Source organism: Lissotriton vulgaris, chromosome 11, assembly GCF_964263255.1.
Source record: "Lissotriton vulgaris chromosome 11, aLisVul1.2, whole genome shotgun sequence".
In the NCBI taxonomy this organism is placed as follows: Eukaryota; Metazoa; Chordata; class Amphibia; order Caudata; family Salamandridae; genus Lissotriton; species Lissotriton vulgaris.
The window spans coordinates 379,438,934-379,464,642 of record NC_141699.1 but is presented as its reverse complement, the minus strand read 5'-3'; the positions used below and the strand labels follow the sequence as shown (position 1 = coordinate 379,464,642).

Below are 25,709 nucleotides of genomic sequence, written 5' to 3'. Positions count from 1 at the left end.
ACACAAGATGGACGGCCCTACGGCCAGGAGGACTGCCCTGCTGCTTGAGGCCTGCCCTGCTGTTGAAGCAGGAAGGCAGGGCCAAGACCCTTCGTTCCAGGTTACATGAGTGACTCCAAGGGCTAGTTAGCTGGCCTCCTGTTGTGAGCTACAGGGATACAATAAACTCCAGAGGCCAAATTATTTATGTGGGATTTTTCCTGTGTTGTTTTTTCACTTTATTACGGTTTGTGTGCTGCATACATCCTTTACACATTGCATCTAAGCTTTGGTCAATTCAGTTTTATGAATGATATGTGAAACTATTGTTAGACATTTTCATCATGGTGGGGGGGGAGAGGGGGTAGAGTTAAGTGAGCGGTGAGAGGTTACCGGACAATGTGATGTATGAATGTACTTTCATTTCCCAATTGTGTGTCAGGACCACAAATATATTAACACTAATTGGATAAGCAAGTTACTCCCTTCTGGGCATCTGACTCTCCAGAAGTGCGCAGCCGGGCAGTCCAGACTTACTCTAGGAGTTGGTAGATGTAAGAAACACGTATGCAGCCTTGCATAGTAAGTAAAAGCCAAACTGAATGTTCAGCCAGAGGAACAGCTCCAAAAAAGAAAAAACACTTTTAACTGTTAGAAAAGTGAGACTAAAATCACAAAACGTACAAAAAGAAACAGAAGGTGCTTGCAACTTCTCGGGCAGGCAGAAAGGCCTTTATTGTGTTTATCCTGCAGATGCTCGAACTGTTCGTACAGCGAGCTCAGTGGCCAATGTTATCCAAAGGGGCGGAGTGTGGGTATTTGGGCGTTTACCCACGTCTTCAACACTCATTCGGTTTACTCTGTAAACAGAATTTAATCACTAGAACAGAGGTGACAACCATCAGGATGCAATGTAACTGCAAAGCGATAAGTCTGATCTTCAGCTTCCAGAACCAAACTACAGAAAATTAACAGGGGAACTCGATGGTTGAGAGAGCCTGTTGCCATAGTTCCAGTTAAAAACATTCCAAAGAGGGCAGAGCAAGAAGCCAATTGGTCTAACTATTCTTTATAAGATTGGAGGCTCACTCCAGCTTGACTTGTCCCTACCCCATGTGGGGAGCCAACCACACACCAGATTAGATAATACATTGGTAAGGATGCGAGCTCACCACTGAGCAGGTACACCGAGTGCATGGCAAAAGAGGCACTGCACTCCTAGCATACCGACAGAGGTATTGAGAAAATGGTGATAAGCAGAAAGAAAAGATCAGTGACCCAAGAAGGCCGGTGCTAATGGCAGAGCAATTGGATGGCTGACATTGCCACCACTGGTACCGTAGAGCCTAAAAAACGGTGAAAGCGGGTGCCGCTTAACCGGGGCAAACGTAAACACTAAAGACCTGGGGCGGACATGATGCGGCCCCAAGAGGGGTCAGAGCAAATTCAGACACCAGGCAGTACTGTTCAACTTGACAGCTAACTTGCTGCTGTGTGAAGCCTGCAATACAGGAAAGCGGATGAACTTGGATAACTGAAGGGTCCATCTGCAAAGAAGCACAACTGAACCAATCAAAAAGTTGTCGCAGTGGACCAAAGACAGGGCTCGACTCGCTATTCTGTTATCCTGGCATTTTCACAGAGGACGGTCAGCTAGGGGGGCTGGTTCGAGGGGAGGATGGGCTGCCACCATTCCCCCATGGCCCCTTTCTAGTCATCAATCACACAAAAGGTGATGGAAGGAATGCTTGCAAGAAGTCTAACCACTAACAATTGTACAGTGCAGCATTCCAAGCCATCGTTTTTAACGCCCTGTGCCACTCTAGACAAAGACCTGCCTTATGCAAATCAGTACTGGCCCTGATCCTCATGGTAACAGTCCATCTCGTACTGCTACACCCCGCCTCCTCCAAAAGGAAGCAAAAGCAATCCCAGAATGGACTAAATCTACATTTTACTGAAGAGCCACCAGTAGAGAGATCCCGCCCTGTGGTTACTTGTAATCCGTTCTGGAGAGGACTTTGCCTTGGAGTTCTGGACAGCCTTTTCCCAGGGTCAGGATTGATTTGCAAAAGGCAGGCCTTTGCCTAGAGTGGCACTGTAGGTGAAAAACGATGGACAGGAATGGGGCCCAAAGGTGTTGCCAATGGCTGAGATTAAGTCAAGCATGCCATCCATCACTTTGTTGCTGTTGACACCCATTCTAGTCACAGCCTCCTTCAGTGTGGGACAGGTTTAAACATTTTTGCCAGGGTGGATTTGGGGTTCAAGCCCGTCCCTGAACAGACGGGATTTCTTAACAGGGCCGGAATGGGAACCAAAACCGGCCCTGGCAAAGTGCTCGGACACTCGGGGGAGGGGGGGGGGGGCGGGGGGGGGCGTTGGAGGTGCCACCGAGCTCTTTGGCAAAAACGTCCCCGTAAGACCGGCCCCCACCCATGCGGCGCTCTGGGGGATTGCCCGGTGCCCGCTATGGCCAGTCGGGCCCTGTTTCTTAACAATTCCAACATGATAGTAGACACCGTATGGATAAGACAAGGACACTTGTGATTGACCCCAGTAACGTTAATAAACCGTAGAAAACAATGATGACAGCGGTGTTGAACAATGGAGAAAAATTAGGCTTGGGCTGTTGATACAAATAAGTGGTTTAGAGTCAATGGAGATTGAATGAAGAGGCACAAAATATGTCAGCATTCTCCCAAAGGGCAAATTGTTCATTCATGCTTACTGGTTCCTTAAAAACACTTGGCAATATAAGGAGGCAGGCCATTTTGATGGTGTTGAGCTTTTCATTTCTCTGAAGAGGCAGGTTTCTTTGGTGAGCTTTTAAGACTTTCAATAACACAGAAAAACATGACGGTAAGGTAGAATTTTACCATACTTAGTCTAGGAATCCTCTTACACAAGGACCTAAATTTAGAACCCCAAATATATTGTGAAATGAAATCTATATACAAAATTCTAAAATGGATATTATCTTTCCTAGGCATTCCCTCACACAGTTCAAGGTACAGATGCCCTTGTACGCTTTTGAAGTGAGAAAATTCTGCTTAAAAAAACCTGCAATGGTTCCAAAATCCAGCAGCCAGACATTTCATACAACTAAAACTCTGATATCGCATTACTCCAGACCTCTTGGCGCTGCATTGGCTTCTAATTCCATAGCAGAATGTCGTGAGCAGAACACATCTAGCACTTCAGGTAATCAGAGTAATTCTCGAGTAAAAATTACAATCTCTACCCAACATTAAGCCTCTACTTGAAGTAAACTCCTACAAATTAAAGAGCCCTATTTCAATCATAAGAGCCAGGAAGTTCAAGCCAGCTGTAATTTCCCATCTCAACAAATAAAACATTTACTTTATTACTGTGGCTGCCAGAAAGTAACAAAAACAAGGCTCGTCAAACTATGGATCCATATGAGACCCTTAATTCAGTAACAATCCCTCACACACCAACAAACTCCACAAGTGGCACCAAGCAAGCTTAGCCTGACTCCACACCAATACATCAGAATGAAACCACGCAGAAGCTGAACCAATACGAAAGGATTCTTCTATCAGGTTCCAATTAATAAATTCTGCATGAAGTGTACGCTATTACTTCGTACATACCTCTACAAACATCAGCATGAATACCAGCAGTGACAAGTTCGCTTCATCATGATCTCACATATTTACCCACCTCGTGCGACACAAGGCATTTTATAACCACACACTATCCAACCTAAAATACATGTCAGACAGTAATTGCTATCCTTGGCTTGAACTGATTTGACATCACACTAGTGGCAGTTGTTGACAATATGAAAGATGCACAACTTCCCATCAGACATTCTAGAGATGCAGGTGGCACAGTAACAATAGTCTGGAAGAAAAATGGGAATGTATGGCTGGAAGTGAAAAGAACGAAGCTTAACATTTCTTCAAATTGCACTCTTCTCCTCCAGGATCTCAGTGCAGAAACAGTGTAAATTTAAAGCTGGAAATCTATGTTGAATTGATGGCTCTCAAGGTAACAGCAGGATGTGAATTGCTTTAAAGCTGCAGGTGGTATGCTAGTCAAAAATCGTATGCGTTGTTTAAGGTGGGGGCAGGCAAAGACTACTGGGATAGTCAGAAGAACAACTCAAGAAATGAACGGCTGATAGGTTTCTGGTTTTATGGATTGCCAGAGGCTGGGATGTAGAAAACAATGCTTCTTAGTTACCTTATGTTGTGGCAACATATTGTAGGGTATGGGGGCATGTGAAAACCTCCGTACACCGAAACAACACAGAAGGCAATGATCTATTTCTTAGTCTGTTCTTCTACAGTCTTTTTTGTGCATAGATAGTTGGACTTCCACCTGCATAGGCATCCTGTAACTGAAAAGGTGATGGATGTTTATATACTAGCATGTTCTGCATGGCAAGATACTTTTATTCCTCCAAAAACTGTGGGTTTGTATTCAGACTTCGACGTCACTGCTTTGTTTGAGTAACTTTGTTAATTACTACATTTAATACTAAAAACAAGAGCCCTAAAACTTGTGCCCAAAAACTCCCAACCAGTTTGGAAAAATTTTACTTTTAGGATGCCAAAGCATGCTCACAGTCTATGCGTTAAATTTTCACGAGGCTATCTGGGACCTGCACACCAGATAGTATGGTCTCCAGAAGAGACACATGTCAGAATCAGACCAGTTAAAGATTTAGGATTACTTGAAGTTTCGCCAAGTATTCACATCAAAAGACCAAAGCTGGAGTTGGGCCACCATGCACAAGCCTAGTCTAGTGGTGCCAACTTTAGGCTGCCGGCATCTAGACACAATTCTTTCGGAATCACGTTTTGAGTAGCCAAGCGGCTGCGGGCACCAAGTGGACCCAAAGATGTGATGAGTCGCAATTAAAAGCAGACTATGGGTCAGGGTTAAACTGCAAAGGTAAAATCTAATGTGTCTAGAACATACGAGCTAGCAAGATGATTCAAATAATTCCAGAAGAAGGACAATCGGCCAGAGCCACAGAAACAGCTGGTGACTGGAGAGAAGTGGAAAGCCCTACAAGTCAGTCTGGGTTTTGGATGGGGGACAGATAAAGGCGCAACAGGGTACAAGACAGGTTAGGCAAGGGGCACGTTGACAACAAACCTGTCAGGAAAAGCCTTCACAACTTCAGGTGATTATCTTCAGTTACTTCTATGACTCTGACTTACTTGTGGCCAAGATCTTGAGGCCCTCAGGGAACTCAATCCTTCAAAGAGATCTACACACAAACCCAGCTGGCCTGGTGCAGATCTTCCTTCCAGTAAAGTGTCCGCTCCTCAACTCACAGATCAGGTTTCAGCTTATCTGCCTTATCACAGAAGCAAGAACTCTCCAGAGTCCAAGGAATGTCCACAAACTAAAATCAAGGCAGCCACTAGCATGTCCCTGCCCCTGAAGCCCATGGCCGCAGAACTGATGGGAAAGTCCTCTAGAAGTTTAACTAAGTACAAGTTTTTGCCTCAGGGGGCTAATGTTTATTGTTCTATGGAGATACGTACAAGAAACCCACTCGAATGAAAGTCGAGCTTTATTTAGTTCAAATTCGTCCTTCAATATTAAGGCAGACCAACCATGAGCTGTATCTTGATTGTACACACTCTCCTGAAGTAGGTAGTTATAGCTCTTGACAGGCAGATAGGGACAACGTAATTTTGTTGATTTAAGCCAGACTGGTGAAGCCACAGAGCAAAGTGGCTTGGCGACAGTTACCAGCACACAAAAAAAGGGTATGCAGTGAGTTTTTCCATTATCAGAAGAATCCGGCTTCTCCAAGAACGGCCCCACCAGATAACTCCAGGATCAGGCAGGGGAGGTCTACCTAAAGAGACAGACAATCGGTCACATCCACTTTGGTCAAAGCACAGATTGCAGCAAGACCCCAGTCTTGTGCAGTCATGCTCATGGTGTCCAAATCGACATCCAATATCCAGGGTGAACACCAGGGACAGACAGACGCATACACTGGCTTCCAGTGATAGAGGACTGGTTGAATTGTTTCAGGAGAGTATCCATCATGGGTGCAGGTGAAAAGGCCTGCACGTCTCAACTACAGTCCACTGCCACCAGTCATCTGCTCAGAGGAAGTAGTGACTCATCCCTCACAATGGTTGAGGGAAAATGTTGAGAGTACCTCCTTTGATCAGAGAGGCACTCTGGTATTGAACATCGCATTCAACACCTTCAGTGGTCTCACCATTTGTCAAGTCAACAGAAAAAAAAAGAGCCGGTCAGAATGTTATGCGTAGGGCATCTTTTAACAAGCATTGGAAATGCAATAGGTCTCGCACCATTAGAGTTAGTGCTTTTAGAATTGTTTATGGGTTTTTTTTTGTAAATGTTTAGCATTTTGGTTTCCTGTAGCCAATGGTAAAGTATTACAAATAAAAAAAGCCATAAACATTTCTAAAAGCTCTAACTGAAATGGTCTGAGAACTATTGCACTGTGTGAGGGTGAGGGTGAGTGAGGGTGAGGGTGAGTGAGGGTGAGGGTGAGGGTGGGTGAGGGTGAGGGTGAGTGAGGGTGAGTGAGGGTGGGTGAGGGGTTGAGGGTGAGTGAGGGTGAGTGAGGGTGAGTGAGGGTGAGTGAGGGTGAGTGAGGGTGAGTGAGGGTGAGTGAGGGTGAGTGAGGGTGAGTGAGGGTGAGTGAGTGAGGGTGAGTGAGTGAGGGTGAGTGAGGGTGAGTGAGTGAGGGTGAGTGAGTGAGGGTGAGTGAGGGTGAGTGAGGGTGAGTGAGGGTGAGGGGTTGAGGGTGAGTGAGGTGTTGAGGGTGAGTGAGGGTGAGGGTGAGGGGTTTTGGGTGGGTGAGGGGGAGTAGTTGAGGCTGAGTGAGGGTGAGTGAGAGTGAGGGTGAGTGAGGGGTTGAGGGGGAGTGAGTGAGGGTGAGGGGTTGAGGGTGAGTGAGGGTGAGGGTGAGGGGTTGAGGGTGAGTGAGGGGTTGAGGGTGAGGGGTTGAGGGTGAGTGAGGGGTTGAGGGTGAGGGAGTGTGAGTGAGGGTTAGGGTGAGGGGTTGAGGGGGAGGGGTCGAGGGGGAGGGGTTGAGGGTGAGTGAGGGTGAGTGAGTGAGGGTGAGTGAGGGTGAGGGGTTGAGGGTGGGTGAGTGAGGGTGAGGGGTTGAGGGTGAGTAAGTGAGGGTGAGGGGTTGAGGGTGAGTGAGGTTGAGGGTGGTTGAGTGAGGATGAGTGAGAGTGAGGGTGAGTGAGGGGTTGAGGGTGAGGGGTTGAGGGTGAGTGAGGGTGAGGGGTTGAGGGTGAGTGAGGGTGAGGGTGAGTGAGGGTGAGTGAGGGTGAGGGGTTGAGGGTGAGTGAGGATGAGTGAGAGTGAGGGTGAGTGAGGGGTTGAGGGTGAGGGGTTGAGGGTGAGGGGTTGAGGGTGAGGGGTTGAGGGTGAGGGGTTGAGGGTGAGTGAGGGTGAGGGTGAGTGAGGGTGAGTTTGAGGGGTTGAGGGTGAGGGTGGGTGAGGGTGAGTGAGGGTGAGGGGTTGAGGGTGAGGGGTTGAGGGTGAGGGGTTGAGGGTGAGGGGTTGAGGGTGAGGGGTTGAGGGTGAGGGGTTGAGGTGAGTGAGGGTGAGGGGTTGAGGGTGAGTGAGGGTGAGGGGTTGAGGGTGAGTGAGGGTGAGGGCGAGTGAGGGTGAGGGGTTGAGGGTGAGGGGTTGAGGGTGAGGGGTTGAGGGTGAGGGTGAGGGGTTGAGGGTGGGTGAGTGAGGGTGAGGGTTGAGGGTGAGTGATTCACGACAAGGTGCAACTTCAAGTTTTGGGAGCATTCACCTATCCTCTGTCAAGTTTTGAGCAAAATTAGCACCCGGGAGCACCCCCCAAAATAGTAAGTTCGCAAACTTTGTGCTCTGTTTATGTATCTTACTGGAGGGATGGTTGGTGAGACTGGCGTTTTTGCGTTCCTTGTTTTGTGGGAGTTTAGTCCAAAGATCAGGAATAAGTCACTGTAAGAAACAGCGCCTCGGGCTTCTCACCGCGCCCATTAGTGTGCGCATATTGGGCGTGAAAGAGCAGAGCGAATATTCTCTGCTGCGTCACTCATGGCTTCGCAGAAGAACCAGCCATAAGGAGTCACCTTGGTGTGTAATTTTGGAATAGTGTTGAAATTAAAACACCCAGCAAGTAAATGAGAAATAAGCTGTAACAAGGGCATCTCTCAAATATATCAACAATCACAGCCAGCTTTTGCTCTCTGTGGGAGTCATCAGTTGAACGCACTAAAATGACTGAGTCACGTCGAAGCTATAATTTTCTGTGCTGTTGTTTAAAACCATTGAAGCTAAAATTCATACTGCTGAATGACGTTTGCACACCCACGTCTTTTGCTGCGTTGGTGGTATGTATTCTGTTTCTATGTTGATTGCTTGTGACAGCTTTTTTTTTTTTACCACAAGATCAAGCCACAATTCCCCACACCAAACCAAAAAGGGGGGAAGTGGGGGTTTAAAAAAAAATGCGACACGGCGGGCAGGGGAGGGGGCGGAGCGGGTAAAATAAACAAACAAGACGGAGGGAAGAGAGGGGAGGGGGGAGGAGAAATGCGACACGGCGGGAAGGGGAGGGGGCGGAGCGGGTAAAATAACAAACAAGACGGAGGGAAGAGAGGGGAGGGGGGAGGAGAAATGCGACACGGCGGGAACTTAATTTTTCCTGGAGCACAACTAACTAAAGTTAGGTTTATTCATCTCACAGGAACTCACTTTAACTTACACTGGCGGAATGCAAGGCCGACCTGGGCCCAGAGCGTTTTTATACCTGTGAGTGGCATACGTCATACAAATAACGTCTCTTAGTGACTTGCCAACCCACAGAACTATATTGACCATGAAAGCAGGGCAGGTTCTGCGAGCGATGAAATATTTTACTCGTCTGTCCTGCTGGATCTGTTCCACGAGGAATAGAGTATTGCACTTGATGCCTTCCAGGAGACACGGAAACTTGCGTTGCGACAGCCACGCTGAGCCGGTTTTGTAAGGCAGCAAAGCCTTCAATGCTGCTGCCCAATTTGTAAGTGTCCAGTGATCGGGAAAGCCCGTGCTGCTAAAATGGCGGCACCCCGCAGATTGCTCTCCAGATTGCTCTCCTGAAGCTGGCTGCCTGATGGAGTGGAGAGCGGGCGGGCAGAGAGAGTGAGGGGGCGGAGCGGGGGTGTGGGAGGAGTGCGGGAACAGACGGGAGGGGAGGAGAGTAGGAGGAGGAGTAGGGGAGGCACGGCCTAGCGGCCGTGCAATCAAGAAGTGAGGGGGCGGGAGAGTAGGCAAGGCAGGCGGCTGGGGCCATGTGCACGCGCTTTTAAGCTCAATGCGCATGCGCATTGAGCTTAAAAGTCACGGGCACTGCAAGGAATCGCCACGATTCCTTGCAAGTTGGGTAAAGAGTGGATAAGTCCCAATACTCTCGCTTGCTCGATGCGCATGCGCATCGACAGGCGAGACCTAAAAACCAGGCAAAAGACAACTTTCACAACAGCAATACATGTGTGTATCTTTAAGCATATGTGAGCGAAATAGGAGTTTATTTTTGTTCAGTTTCTTTTGGCCACCAGGTCTGAGAAGCACATTCAAATCCATAGTGCTTGTGTGCTTAGTACTTTTTTGGGAGGAACGAGCATGGGTGGGCAATGTTATGTGTACATTAGACTGAGATAAACACACACATGAGCCTACCCATACACAAATCCAGTCGGAGTGCTTTCCTATAGACTTATAGCCCTCTGCCTCGGACCCCTGGCTTGCGGCACATATGACGAGGGAGAGGAACTTTAGCAACCTGTCCAGCCAGAGGCAGAAGGACTGTAAGGCTACTAGAACATTCCACCCACTGAGGGTAGAATGTTCTATGATAAAGGGACAAACATGAAGACAAATTGGAATGTTGGAGCACCGGGCTAATACCAGCAATTATAAGCCTGGAGCTACTCAATTGTCTTCAATGGAGCTCACAACATTCCCATGTTCTAATTCAAGCATTAGAGCTAGCCGTAGCAGGCTCTGTCGGCCATTAAAGGCCCACTCCAGAGTTAAAGGCCCAAGCTATAGGTGAGGGCCTTTAACAAGGGAGTGGGCCTTTAATGGCCGGCAGAGCTAAATACAGAGGGCTCTAAGGCTATTAGAACATTATGTCTCTAGAGAGAAGAATGTTCCAATTTGTAAAACAAAGTCCTCATAGAGCCAGAGGAGGTTGAAATCCTCTCAGGCTCCACAAGGACTTGGTTCACAGCTATTGCTGTGAACAACCACTGGAATGTTGATGCTCCGGGTTTCTACCAGCCGTTAGAAGTCCGTAGCACTCCACTGTGTTCAATAGAGCACTCAACATTCCAATGTTTTAATTTACTTAATGGGTAGATGGGAAAATGAGTGGGGAGAAATTGATCTTTGGGGGGGGGGGGGGGGGGGGGGGGAACACAGCGATCACCCCTGCATTTACAGAGAAAACCCATACAGAGATTTCACAGAGGTATTCAAGATACAAGCACATTTGCCCCTCACTCCGTCACACAAAAGGAGTGGTTCAGTATAGGTGAAAATAGCTGTGACTCTGGGAATTAATTGGATAGTTAAATGAAGGCAAAGGCATGGAAAATGGAGGTACTGCTGATATAGTCATATTGTAAACTTACCCACTCGCTCCCACCCCAGACCTGAATGAAAAGTTAATTTAAGTACTCACACTTGCTTCCAGGTCTTCAGTCTTGTTCCTGAGGTTGTCGAGATTCTCCCCGCGGGCCAAGATCCTATCCACATTTTGAGACATGATGTTTTTCACCCCTTCCACCTCGCTCTGCAGGTTTCGGACACGGTCATTTCCCACAGCACTGGGACCAGCACCATCATCTTGATTCTAAAGCCAAAGAGAAAAATAATTAATGATTGAAGAAATAAATATATTCCCTGTATCAGCAAGTAATGAATGAGGTATAGCATTAACATATGTGTGCTTGCATATAGAAGTTCTGCCCAGGGCATTTTGGGGGGCATCTGCTGGGCCTCTGTGCATTTACTGTGTGCTTCCTAGATTTAAACATATTAAAAATCATTCTTAAAAAGCCCTCATGGTGAGTTTGATGTTAAGTGAGATGCCATTATTCTACAATCTAACCCCCAGATTCATCAAAGTCCTGCTTTGCAAGTCCTTAATAGAGATTTTTAAGGAATCGCTATTAAAGACTCGCAAAACGGGATGCATGTAGAAATCGCAATATATTTTGCGATTTCTACAGCTTCCTTATTTGCGATTCGCTAATTGCTAATAAGGAATGGCTGTCCCATTCATTCCTATGGGCCTAAAGGCCCATAGGAATGAATGGGGAGTCATTCCTTATTTGCGATTTCAAGGGTGCCAGGGTGTCCAAATTTTGCGATTTTTAGAATTGCGATTTTTGCATTTGGGATGATGAATCCCAAATGCAAAAATAGCGCTAGCAAAGGGCCAGATTCTCAGAATCTGGCCCTTGGCGAGCCGATTTCGGCTTCATGAATCTGGCTGTAAGTCTTTCTTTAATAACTGCACAGGACAGGGTCCACCTTGTAAGGTCATCACATGTAGTTGTTTTTTTTTTTTTATTCCACTATGCGACTTCGTACCTTCAACAAAAAAAAAGCATATTCACGTTTTAGAGGTAAAATACACTAATGCCAAGTTTACAAACTTTAGGAAGTGTTTATGAAACAAGGGGACACAAGTACATATGGCCTTACTTAACAAATTGTTTGAGACACTATTAGTTAATCTCCATTTCTCCTTTTTAATCTTGATTGCCATCCTTTCGGAGGTTAGCTTTCAACAGCAGGCACAGGTGTTTCTGGCACCGAATTCAGACCTTCATCGACATAACAAGCTCAAGGGGAAAGAACCAGCTGGTTGGCCTCCAGAGTTAAATGCTTAACCACCTGGAGAACAAACCCCCAAAACACACCTGGAAGAGACTCCAGTGGATCAGAACAAGACTCCACCAGTACCGTTAAATCAGAAACAGACTTTCCCCCATTGACACCTCGAAGGGCAGACCACATGGGGCATGTTGTACTGCCCAATATCTTCCCTAGCCCCATAGGCAGCGCAGAGAGAGTCCTTATGCGCAGCAGCCACCCAAGAAAGATCATCCAGCTCAATACTTTTCCCTGCCAACCCTGAAAACAGGGTACATACTGCAAAGGTCTCGAAGCGATGTTGTTCCAATAGCTATCTCAGTTGGCTTACCGAACCCCATAACCACCACATTGAGATAAACCATAATAGTTAACCTAATAGACTTGAAATTTTTGGCCAGCAGGTTTATTAACCGTAGCCTAGTTATGGGTGTTCTGTTTGGGTGTTTTACTTGTCCTATGTTTCAGACCGGCTTATGGGGGATCCTGGGATCAATGAGCGGATGTTACACCTGGGGAGCACAAATTGTGAGGTTGGTCCTTCTACCTACTCTTAACTACTACATAACAGTGCACAACACTAACCCCCTAATAGAACTGCTATACCACTGTTCAGTGGTGACATGGAACGTTAAAAGCCTCAATAGTTTACCCAAGCAGCATAACATTTACACCTATTTACGGCAGAGGGCCACTGACATCGATTTATTGCAGGGGGGCATATGTTTCCTTTGGGGAACTCCCAAGATCTCGCCATCAGTGAGAAGGCCAAATGATTAGCACCACATCCTCTGCCTTCGCCCGCGGTCTGTTGATCTGGATCAAACCAGGTGTCCTATTCCAACTCACCACCCACTCCATAGACCCACCCCGACGGGCTGTTTGTCTTCCTATTAGGCATTCTAGACAGGGTGGAAGTCCTCATAGACCTCATTTATGCCCCCAACGTAGGACAAGGGGATTATTATGACTCTTTGTTGACTGAACTAGCCCAATATGCCAGCTCCCTACTGGTCTCGGGTGGGTATTATAATGGTGTAGAAGACACCAACACCAATATTGACAAGTCCCATCCGACTCAGATTTCGGGCTCCCTTCCCAACATCACGGCCAGAGCCCTTAGTGCTTTGCAAGAACATTGGGTCCTATCAAGACACTTTGCACCACAGAAATCCAGTCCTAGTTGAATGCTCCTTATATCTCCCCGGTCAAAATTTACCTGTGCACCTCAATGACTTACTGCTGCACCAGTTATCTGGCATTGTATATCTGGGACTGACATATTCTGACCGCAATTCCTTACTAAATCAGGCAACATGGGGATGCAGATGGTCCTCAATCCCCACTTAGAAACTCCAGTCTTCTGCATTGGAGGACCAAGCTTTCTGGGTACAATCAATACTCACACAGTCTACTATTTTAAGGACAAAATAGGGTTAAACAGAGATACCTATCACATGCTTTCAAAACAGTTATACATGGAGCATGAATTCAATCCACATTAGTTATCAGATCAACCCTGGGGCTGAGCTGAAAGCAACAGAGGCTCAATTGCAGCTATTAGACCAAACAAAAGCGATAGCGTACACTGTACACACTTGCCCTCGCAACATGCTGAGTTCTCCAATCAGTTGAAATGCCACTATTACAAAGCTTTCTTGACCACATGTCATTTGGAAGGGACAGGTCTGGAAGGCTCTTATTCGTTCCGAACAGAGGGGACCCTAATAACCAACTAGAAGCATTGATGCCTGCCCGATTGTCACTCAGCTGGGGATTAATAGCGCTTTCCATGACTATTATGAAAATCTCTACACTAGACTCCTCAACCCAACCATCAGATGCAGTTGAGAAGTATCTAGGCACAACCGGGCTGACAACCATGGCGGCTGAGCAGGGCACAAAGGTAGGTAGCCCTATCACCTCGCTAGACAGAGGTGACCATAACATTCCTACATATGGGGAAAAACCCAGGCACAGATGGGCTGCCTGCTGCATTTTGCTAGGTGTACTCAGCACACTTGGTCCCCAAGTTTCTGAACGTTTATACTGAAGCGTACAAACTAGGTAGATTACCAGCCTCCCTGAGAGAAGCCATACTGGTTCCACTTTCCAAGCCTAACCAGGAAACAGGCGAACCTGGGGACTATCAACCTCTCAAAATCAAATTTGGAGGGGGAAGGAAGACGTGATCCACTCAGCTTCCTTAGTCTTAGTCTTCAAAAAATCTAGTGGGGAAAGGATCACTTTTCCTGAATAACCTGGGTATACAGTTATCGTATTGACGTGTCCCAAATAAAAAACCCTCATTCACATATTTGATAGAAAGGGCGGTATATCTTGGTTCTCCGCCTATTGTGCACGTGATTGCATCATCATAGGTTTAGTGAATTATGCATCCTCCACCCGGAGGTATACCCCTGGTTAAAAACAGTAGTGATCAGTGATGTGTTGGGAAGGGGCGGGGTTTCACTCTTATTTTAAACGTTTATTATAAAATAATCAGTAAAGCCATCGCCAACTGTATACTAGAGGTATGTCTATCCGGAACAGAGTGGCTTAGCTCCTGGATGAAGCACATTCCCCAACATCAACTGCCTCTTCCACATTCTCACTCCAAACTGGATTAATCCACCATCCCGATTCTATTGTCCATTGACTTGTACAAAGCTTTAGACACCCTCAATTGGGATCTTTTTACAGTGCTGAGATGGATGAATCTCCCAGACTTGATTATTAGATGGACTCAGATCCTATACACAGACCCCATTGCTCAGGTCAAGACTGGGTCGGTATCCGCCGAACAAATTGATATACATACAGAGGAGGGGGGCATGTCCGGAATGTCCCTTCTCTCCTCTAAATTTACCTGGGAATTGACCCATTAGCTTTCAGATTTCAAGCAGGAAGCAATACCTTGCGAATTGTGGCAGGGTTGGGACACTCCACACCATCTCATTATAAGCAGACAGCGTCCTAATCTATCTGGGAAATTTAACCCAGGGCTCACCCAATTCATTAGAACTCCTAAATGAGTTTGGGTGCCTCTACTGGCTGCACGACAATTGGATGAAGTCTTGTGATTTTCCCATCGAGCTGGACGACAGGGCGATCCCCCAGAATATTCAGTTGGACAACGCTGATGGGAGCTCTCCTCATCTAAAATATCTGGGTGTTCAAGTTCTTCACGATCCACAGGATGCTATTGAGACTAATATTGGGAAGGCTACGTTGTCACTCTGGGGCTGTGTGAATTTGTGAAAGAAATTACCGTTAAGAGTGATGGGCAGAATTGGCGTTAGCATGATAGTGGTCCTCCTCAGACTGCTTTGATAGTATGCTACCCATCCCCATAAAATATCCCCTAAACATTTTCGGGAACTTAAGTCCTTAGTGACCTGTATGATCTGGATCAATTGGAGGAGAGTTGCACTGTTGACCCTGCAGCTCCCTGCATCCCCATGGGGATTGGGGGGTTGCTAAGTTTGCCTATTATCGCATGGCCGCCCAACTGCAGTTGGCTGCCCAATGCATGGCGACTGTGCCACTGGAGGAGACTAAGTGAGCAGGGCTGAACAAACACTCCAAAGATTTACTCAGGCTTCTCTGCAAACAAGCATATAGTAAGCAGAAGGGCCTGTTGGTCTTTATAGCAGCTATACAGCAGTCGCTCAGGCTGCCATTCCAGAGATACTCACCAAGCATTCCGCTGCAAACTCTGCTGTAAAATCCATCATCCAGGACCGCAAACTGGGAACATTTTGGAATAGTAACCTCAGGTGACGTATACAATAATGGTTATCTAGCTACGGTAAATCAGTGGCCACAGTACACCTTATACTTGGCTCTCCGAACCTTCTAATAGTGCCACACTGACTAAACTGCTCACATTGGGAAATGGGTGGAAAGCTGTTACCCTCCTGCATAGTGGACTGTATGAGGCCCTCCAGTTACGAAGAGATAAGTGGTCCCGGGATATAGGATAAGAAATCATTAACAAGGAGTGGGCCTCTGCATGAGAATACCCCACTCAAGGTTTTAGAAATTCGATAACCTGCCTTCAACAATTCCAGTTGTTACATAAAGCTTATCTCACTCCGAAGAGATTAGGCATAATTCACCATGCCCGATTCAGCATGCAGCACAGACTATGCAGGCTTATCCACATGGTCTAGTCTTGCCACATAGTGAAAGCTGTCTGGGCAGTAGTAACACCTCACAATGAGGAAACCACAGGTCTTACTAATAATTTACTAAACATGAGGTGCCGCCTATTGGGAAAATACCCTCACCCTAAGAAGCGAAAGACGGAAAACGAATTAATTAATCTGGTCATCACCCTAGCAAAAGGACCATGGCCGCCAACAGGAAATCGTCCCGAGGACCAAGCATCCCACGATGGAAAGGCTTAGTGAAATATTGGACACAAATAGAACTAGAGCCCCTTGTAGAGAGAATTGAAAATGCCTTTGAAAAACACAAACGCACAAAAAGTTGGGATGCTTACTTCACATTCTTCTGACACTCCACAAGCACAGATGTGAGCACCAGGCCTTGCGCGATCCCAAACGCAGCCCCACAGAGTTCCAACAGAGGAGACCCCGGTGCAAACCCAGTACCCATAGACTTTGCTCCCAAAACTTCAATCCTGGGTGTGTGTGTGTATATTGATGCCAATCACACAACATGGGAAGGACTGTCCTTGCCATTAAAAATAACACCACATGAGGATATGATACGCCTCGGATGGAATCTGGCGGGCCCCACCTCTCCTCCCTCTTTCCCCCACCCTTCGTCCGCTTATCCCAAATATCCCTTTTCAACTTCCTTGCCTGGGGATAATTACTTTGCAGCCACTTATGCACTCAATGAACCCCCACAAACTGTTAAAAGTGAGACTCAAAGACAACTTAATAATGCTCTGCTTTGTAGGGAGCCTCTCCATAAAGTTGTTGGGTTACATATTGCGGTCTACTTAAAATGAAAAGGCAATATAAACAAATTTAAAGAAAAAAGTGAAAAAAATGTGCCCGCACATAAAAGATAACTCTGCATGGGGATATGGAAAGACCGCAAAGATTTTACTTATTTATTTTGAAGGTTTTGTATAGTGCGAACAAGACTCTTACAGGTATCGCAGCGCTTTACAGGGCAAATGTAAGTGATAGAAAAATATATTGAAAAATATAGTTTAGACGAATACAAAAATAGTAACTAATACAGACTCAGAAAAAAGATATACAGGATATATAAATAGTTCAAGTGAATTTGGCCATGGGGATTGATTTCCTTTCTTTTTTTTTTAAATGCAGTGGAAGGGTTCTGTCTTGTTTCTGGGGGCAAGGCATTCCAAAGTCCTAGGAGCCATACCAGAGAAGGTCCGGATGTATGTTTTCTTCTTAGCAAATCATTATGGTTTCAGTAGAAGGTTATTGGAGCTCCTGGCGGATCTGTTACCGCCAGAGAGCACCAATTTCTCCGCTAGGTAACTCAGGATTTTGTGATGTAATGCCTTGTAAGTCACAGTTGATTTTCAAATTAATTCTGGCCTTGAAAGGTAGCCAGTTAAGTGCATGAAGGTCAGGAGAGATGTGATAATTTCTTTAGGAGCCAGTGAGGAGTTTAGCCGCTGCATTGATTGAGTCTCTTAAGAGGGGCCGTCGTCAATCTAGTCAGGCCGCAGAGAGTGACACTCCCATATTCCACTCTAGGGATTACTAGAGCTTGAACTACTTGTTTGAAGTCTTTTGCGGACAGGAAGGGTTTCATTCTTCTCAAGGTGTTCAACTGAAAATGTGCTCCTTTTGTAGAGGCGTTGATGTGTTTTTGCATATTTAGCTTACTGTCTAGGGTTACTCCCAACTATCTTGCTGAATCGATGAGGGGTTGACAGTTGAGAGCTGTTAGGTGGTTCATCCACTCGAGGATGAATGTCGATTGGCTGGGGGGAGCAATTAAAAGGAATTCGGTTTGGAGGGTGTTAAGTTTCAAATGCTTTTTGTCCAACCAGGTCTGTGTTTTTTGGAGCGTTGCATTAAGAGATTTGATATCCTCAAAGGAGTGGATCTTTATGTAGAGTTGAGTCTCATCTGCGTAATTGTGATAATGGACCTTCGAGGAGCTGAGAACTTCCGTGAGTGGTTCCATGAAAAGGTTGAAAAGCATGGGTAAGAGGGATGATCCCTGTGGTACTCCTAATGTGACTGGGGTGGCTGTGGACAAGGATTGATTGATCTTGAATCTTTGAGTTGTATTTTGAAGGAAGGAGGTGAACCAGTTTAGATCAGATCCAAATAATCCCATTCTGTATTTCAGGAGATCTAGTAGGTTGTCGTGTTTGACTGTGTCGAAGGCCGAGGATAGGTCAAGCAAAATTAGAAGACAGGCTTTGTTTCAGTCCAGGATCTATAAGGAGGGTCCTGGCTGCTTTTGTGCTGTGCCCAGCTCGGAAACCTGATTAATATCGGTAGAGCAGGTTGAATTGGTCTATGTGCTTGCATAACTGCGTACGAATACAATTTTCTAATAGATTGGCCAAAGTGGGGATGTTGGATATTGGGCAGTAGTTATTCAGGTCTGACGGGTCCACCGATGGAATCTTTAGGATGGGGGATACCTGACCTGCTTTAAGGATTTCTAAGATGGTTCCTTGCAGGAGAGATGTGTTTATAATCTTGGTCCTTCGAGGCAATAGCATTGGAATGAAGTCTTTTAAGCAGTTTGCGGGAAGAGGGTCTGTGAAGTGGCTGGATGGATTCAGGGCTGTGGGCGTTTTTAAAATAGTTTCTTCGCTGCAAGTGTTGAAGGAGGACCAAGTGTATCTGGGTTAACTTGGGGCAGGTGGGAGACTCCCTTATATTGACATCTGATTAGTATGAATAGCATTTTGGGATGGTTCTTGGTTTGGTCTAATTGCTTACTGAAAAAATCTGCTTTTGATTGGCTAATCTGTCTATAATAGGAATTTCTCCCGATTCTTAGAAGCCTGAGATGGTCAGAAGATGTTGCAGATCTCCATTGTCGTTCAATTCCTCTTAATGATAGTCTGTCTTCGTTTAACCTACCATCATACCACGGCTTTGAATCTTTTGTGGTGGCTCTTTTCAATTGTAAGGGAGCTAGTTTGTCTAATACCATGTTCATGTAGTCAAAGTAATAGTTAGTTAGACCTTGTACATCTGATACAACTTCCGGTGGAAGAAAGAGGTTAGGACTAAAGGATGCGAGTAAGTCGGGACCAAGATTTTTTAGGTTCCTCTTCCAAATTTTGATTCCCGTGGGTTAGGCAGAAAGTTTAACTGATTCATTGACATGGAATGCGATGATGTGGTGGTCAGACCAGTCGCATGGGAGGATCGATTGAAGCGAGGTGGAGTCACATTTGGAAATTACTAGATCGAGGGTTGAGCCTTTATCATGTGTGGGGCCGTCACAGATTTGGGAAAGGTTAATATTGACCCCTGGGTTATCAGGGTCATCTCAGGGAAGGTTGAAGTCTCCAAGGAATATTTGAGTCATTTGTTGTACAACATTAATAGCTGGGATATCCATGAGCTGTTCGATGAAGGTGAGGTTATCCCCAGGTGGGTGGTAGAATGCGTGCAGTGAACAAATTGGTTTCTTATTACTAGTGATTTCTAAACACAGATATTCATAGGAGGAAGATACCGGGGTTCACCGAGAGGTTGCTTCGATGTACGCAATGGATACCACCGCCTGACCTATCAGTTCTATCTAGGTCTTGTGACGTGAGCGTTTGGGAGTACTGGTATGTCTAGGATGGGTGTGGATGATTTATTTAGCCATGTTTCGGTCAAGATTAGAAGGTCTGGTTCATTTGAGAGTATGAGTTCAGCAATCTCTGCAGCATGTCTTGCGGCGGACCTACAGTTTAGAAGGATGTGCTGTCTCTTTCCACATACTCCTACACCAGTGGTTTTTAACCTTTTGACACTTGTGGACAGCCACTGAATAACTACTGGGATCCAGGGACACCTACATAAGCACATTCTATATTTTCACCCTCCAAAAAAAAATACATAAAACTATTGAAACAATAATACATCAAACTAATACACCGATTATGAAATAATGTCTAATTCACAAACAAAAATGTATACAAAAATCAAAATTGTAAAGGGAAGGAGATTTTCAACATTGGCAATTTTTTCTAAAAGACACAAATATACGAGACTCTGGCACATCTAGCATATCAATTTGTCTTTTCATTCACAATGCATGCTCTCTTTTCAGCAGTGCATGAGTGCTTCCAATGAGGTCACCAACAGTCCATACTACTGTTTGCTGTAGCTGTGCTTCTCCTACAGATCAAGCTAAGGCTACTGAATTTTTAGGCTCCAGTTTCAAATTCCTTCACATTTACCTAGATTGTTGTCATTGTCATATAAATAATGTGGTATTATTTCATTTTTGAAACTCACGAACAGAGTAGGCATTGCAGAGCTTCAGGGTCCTCAGACCACAGGTTAAGACAAATGTCCTAGATTGAATGGAAGCATAGATGTCAACTATTTCAATGATCAAATATTTGGTAGTTCGAGTTCACTACCTTCCAAGAGAAAAAATAGATAAGGTTTTCTCTGTGGTGAGTGTAATCCTAGACCTCCCAGGTTTCCACCACCTAATGACCGAACCAGAAACTGCTGCTTAAAGCGGTTTAAATCAAAAGTGGATCTGCAGCTCAAGACTGAGCACATGTTGGCACATGGGTATGCAGTTATGTTGCCTCCCGTTCATAACTGGAAACCCTCCTCAGGTCAAGGAACCAGAAAGACGTGAGCACTTTAACTTCTCTAGGGATAAACAGGTTTATATCAGGCAAGTTTGACCAGTCGCGTTTCGTTTCAGGAATAGGACAGCAATAGCAGAAGTGGATGCTATGTCTCCCTGATAAGTTGGGCTTGTTTTAATTGCACCAAAACAGTAGTCATCTCTATCTTTTCCAGAAGTTCAAGAAATGGCACCTTTCGATAAGGCAGAGACGCACACGCTGAAAGGCTGATGGATTGGGGTCTAAACCTTTTGAAGGTGTTAGTTAGTGTCCCCCTTCGACCTTCTCCTGGCAGGCAATGGTGAGTGGAGGTTTGTCACCCATTGCATTGGAAGAGACACCAGGAGGATGATGGGGAGCACACCGTGGCAGCATTTCATCACAGTGGTGAGAAAGGAAAACAAAACCATGCAACAGAATAAAATGGTCAAATACAGGGTACCCACAGGCACGCAATGAGAGGACAAATCTATAATCCTTATCGGGCAACCAGGCCTGAGTGAAGATAAGCCAGAACCTATCCTCAGAGAGATTATGGCCACCCCCCAAGGTGTGTCAGGCACCTCAGATCCCAAAATTGACTACGTGGTGGAGATGTCATTGTTGCGGGCTTACATCAACAAAACTTATAACTGCTTCCAAGATGCAGAAAAACAGATGGCAGACATCTTGCACACCACTGCCACGCTCAGAAAACAAATGAATGCCTGCAGAAAGAAAACACCTCTATGTAAGCAAAGTTGGAGGATATAGAAGGATAGTCTAGACAAACAATCTCCGCCTGGTAGGGGTGCCCGAACGCTCAGAGGGACAGAGTACGGACTTCTTTGCAGAAAATGTTATCCTCAATGTTCTCCAGCCTAAAGGGCTCTCAAAGTTCTGCTCTGTGGAACAGGCTCACATAGTGCCCATGAGCACCCCTAGGCCAATCATACCAAGAATATTCAACCACAGAGACTGAGGCGCCGTACTCCAGGCAGCGTGACACAAACCAGACTTAAAGTTTGAGAACACCTCAGTCAGTTTATATTCAGACTTCATCCTCAAAGTCAAGCAGCAGAGGCGAAGCTTTACTGAAGTAAAAAAGGGACTCCGCAAAAAAGGAGCTAAAATGCATGATGCTTTTCCCGGCCAAACTACGAGTGCTTGGTGAGGGAAAAACATGGGATTTTGAATCCCCTGAAAAGGCTTTGGAATGGCTGGTGCTTAGTTCCCGGAGATGAGTGGCCCCCGCCAGCTATGGAGGCAGTGAAACAGACAAGGATAAGCCTGCGACAACTAATGGTGAAGTCACACAAAAACTGGACAAACATTCCGGACAGCCATCACATCCTACTGAAACCTGATCCTCCCCTTTTTCTTCCAGGTCTACTGCCATGATCAAAACTCAGCTGTCTAGATAAGGTTATAACTCAGAGATGTTATGCTATACTACAACATTGTGCCCAGAGAAGGAAGACTGAGAATAAATCCGCATTGATGGGACAAAGGCTCTGGGGCTTGATTGCCAAAGCTTACCCCCAGTTCCATGTTATCTAAAATGTTGACAAGGGAGACAGGTGCCTTGCTAGTGGAGAATGTGTGGATAGTTTGGAACTAACCATGCAGGTTGGCAGGGAGGGGAGATTTGATGATAATTAGGAGTTCAATTTCAAGTTACAGGGCAGTGACAACTTGAAAACAGACACGCCACGGTGGGCAGGGACCCACTCCACGAGACACATACCAGGGATCAACATGCAGGAACCCGCCATGGCATATAACCCTTACACCAGACTCAAAGTCCTGTCGTGGAATGTAAATGGGTTGGTGGACAAGATCAAACGGGAGATGGTACTTTAATTTCTTATGCGCCATAACCCTGACATCTTACTACTATAGGATACTCACCGCCTGGGTAACTCCTGTATAGCCCTATTGAGATGCAGATACACAATGATCGCACACGAAGGCTTCAGGCATCCGGGGATGTGATGAACAAGGCACATTCTTAAATAAGCTCTGGGCCGGTCCTGCACTAAGGCTGTAATGGTTAACACTACAGGGACCGGTAACAGAGGTCCTATGCATAGAGGTCCCTGACAGAGTAAAAACCTGCATTTTACACATCTGGGACCCTCATATGACCCTCCCCCCCCACCCCCCAGACAGAATACGATATGACTGTCATTAGGTCTGGCAGTGGCCAAACGCAGCATACCAAATATGTGGGGTGAGCGAAGTTCCCCAACAATGGCTGGTTGGGAAAAGGACATGGACTGGTACATGCTGGCAGGAAAAAACGATCTACACAGGGAGAGGTGGTCCAAGAAAGTGGGAAAAATCTGGTACCTAAGGAGATCATTTTGAGGGATGGGTGAGGAGGGTAGTATGCCAGAGGGAGACTTAAGGAAAGCTGAGCTTGAATCTAATAATTTTCTAAATGTACTGTTTCAGATTACTTAGTGCCCATGGTTTTTTTATATTTGAAATATGCCTTATGGATGGATCCAATGATGTATGGCTCTTCATTGGCCATATGATTGTGATGCACTGCATTTTTTTGTTTTATGTTTCATTGCTTCATAAAAATTTCAATAAACCTTATTTTTTAAAAATGCCTCCTTAGATCCTGGCGAGAAATTCAAAGAGCAATGTACAAGATGTACTTCCTAATGATATGATAAATATCCCTGGAGTTCTTTGTTGACTCAATACCACTGAGTCATGCACTGAAAAAGTCTCTGCACATTAAAATCACTCCAGATCACTGGTGTGGCAAATCATTTTGGGGGGGGTCTATAGAGAAAGATGTATCTATTGACATAGAAAAAGGAGGGCTCCAATAAGTGTTTCATTTGAATACTATACCTTACCTTACATAGCTCGATCATAAGGATCCATGTGATCAGTTGGGGGAAATTTCGAACCCATGTAGAGACTTTGTGGTTCCAGTTCCAGCAGTGTGCGACTGCAGCAGCTCATCAATAGAGGAACGGTTCCAGTCATCGGAGGGAAGGTCTGTCACTCGGTTTTGAAACTTGTGTTCAAAATCAGAGAAGAGTGATCTGCCCTGGTAGGTGCCAGGCTCTTGAACAGATTCCTGCATCAGTATTATTAGAAGGGCTGTCAAAAACAGCTCCTAATGTGACTTCTTTCAGACTTGAGGAATCTACTGCATGATTGGTGGTTATTGGGGGGGAGGGGTGGGAATACTTCCATTGATAAAGGAATGGGAAGACTGCCCTGAAAGTATTTCCTCAAGCTCAGACGAAAGTTCCTGTCCATGCTGTTGGGGTGCTTCGATGCCTTTTCATGCCCTATATGTATGCTTTCCATGGTATGCAAGAGTCTCCTGCTCATCGATTGTTAACTTTCAGCTCATTCACCACTCGGGGACAAAAGTCTGCGCCCTGTGCCAACAGTTGAGCCATACTACCCTTTTCAAATTGTTGGCGCTCCCCATGAGTATTTCTACTAGTGACCTCAACATCCTTGAAACAACTGGGAATACTAGACATTGTTCTTACTGCTCCCCTGCAGTAGACTACTCAAGTGTGATAAGATGGCACCAAAATGGAACCCCAACCAGAGTGTAGGGCACCTACAATGCAGCCACCAGGGCATCAAGAGGATGGCAGTCTGTATCAGCAATTTCGTAACAAAGGAGAAGACGCCTCTTTACTTGTAACCAATGCCCTACCTGCCTTGTAGCTCCTCCCACCGACCTGGCCCCAAGACTCAAAGAATGCACAAGTACAGCCAGAAGGAAATTTGCCTCCCTCCCTCACTCCTCCCAGTTCTAACAATATGGAGTGAACCCTACGGAAATCTGAACCCAAGAATAACATAATATTTGTAGCCTGGTCGAGTTGAACTCCGAAATCTTTGAAGCATTTCTGTACAAAATACAGTTCCTCAGCTATACCAGACTTGGAGGATTATAGTCTCAAACGAATCAAAAACTGCCCTTGTCCCCGCTATATGCCCTCATCTACAGAAGGTATCCCCACCACCAATTCTTGCCAGTCCAGATATGGAAAGAACTTCAACTTTCCCCAGCACACTCAGCAACCAGAAAACCGAATTACTTTATATTTATGTGTGCACATAGGAAGATGAACCCTCTCTGACCGAGGGTGGTACACTTCTAGAATGGATCCCTTCCCTTGTACAGTCTCCTAGTTGTGGGCTTCTAGTTTGGGTCAGATTATGTCTCTGATGTTGAAATGTATGTTCCGTTTGTTAAACTGTCAGATCTAAATACTGTGTGTCCGTAAGCTAATGTTTTTACTAATATTTCTCTACCACAAAATTAAAAACACAGGAAGTTCGAGCAACTGACCCCCTCTTCCCGTTTTTAGGTCGAGCAGACCTACCCTCAATGCGTGAGCATTGAAGGTGTCTGCTTCAGACCTATTGTGGCCCGTATTTAGGAATGTGGACAGCTACCAGACGCGCGCTTTGACGAGGTCAGATTTCACCTCGGGAGCGAGCGTCTGATAGCTGCGCATGCGCGGTGCAAAGCCCTTGCTCACACACAGACACAGGCAGCCCCCACCCCTCTGCATGCACGCACGCACACACACACACACACACACACACACACACACAGGCGCGCGCATGCACACGCAGGCATACGGCACACATACAGGCACACTATCCCCTACCTCGCATTCTCTCTCAATCACACACAGTCACGCATGCGCACACACATTCCCTCGCGCACACACGCACACACACACGCGCGCTCCCACACACTCCCCCCCCCCCCCCTTCCCTCCCCTCCCCCACAAGCATACACACAGGCACGCACGGACTTCACTTCAGCCCTGGGCCCCACTCACCAACTGCGCTCTTCTGGCGGGGCTCCTCGCGGCGCGTCTCCTCATGTAAATCGGGGCTCCCTCAGGTCAGAGGAGCCCCGCAACAGGCGCCACACTCCTTCTCCCCGGCCCCCTCCTGGGGACCCGGGCTACCTCGGACGGCCGGGCGCTCCATGCGCCGGCAGCTCGCGGACCTCGGGAGGCGGGACTTCCGGTCGGCCGCGAGCAGATTGGCCGGCCGG

The 25,709-nt window shown here is 46.2% G+C and overlaps 1 protein-coding gene across 1 annotated transcript in view; it reads right to left on the bottom strand.

Moving 5' to 3' along the window:
• VAMP8 (vesicle associated membrane protein 8) overlaps positions 1-25,709 on the bottom strand; it is a 166,059-nt gene that overhangs the window by 29,601 nt on the left and 110,749 nt on the right. The window contains exon 2 of the mRNA XM_086943368.1: positions 10,673-10,843. Within this exon, the coding sequence (XP_086799494.1) occupies positions 10,673-10,843 (171 nt within the window). The remainder of the gene's footprint in view (positions 1-10,672; positions 10,844-25,709) is intronic.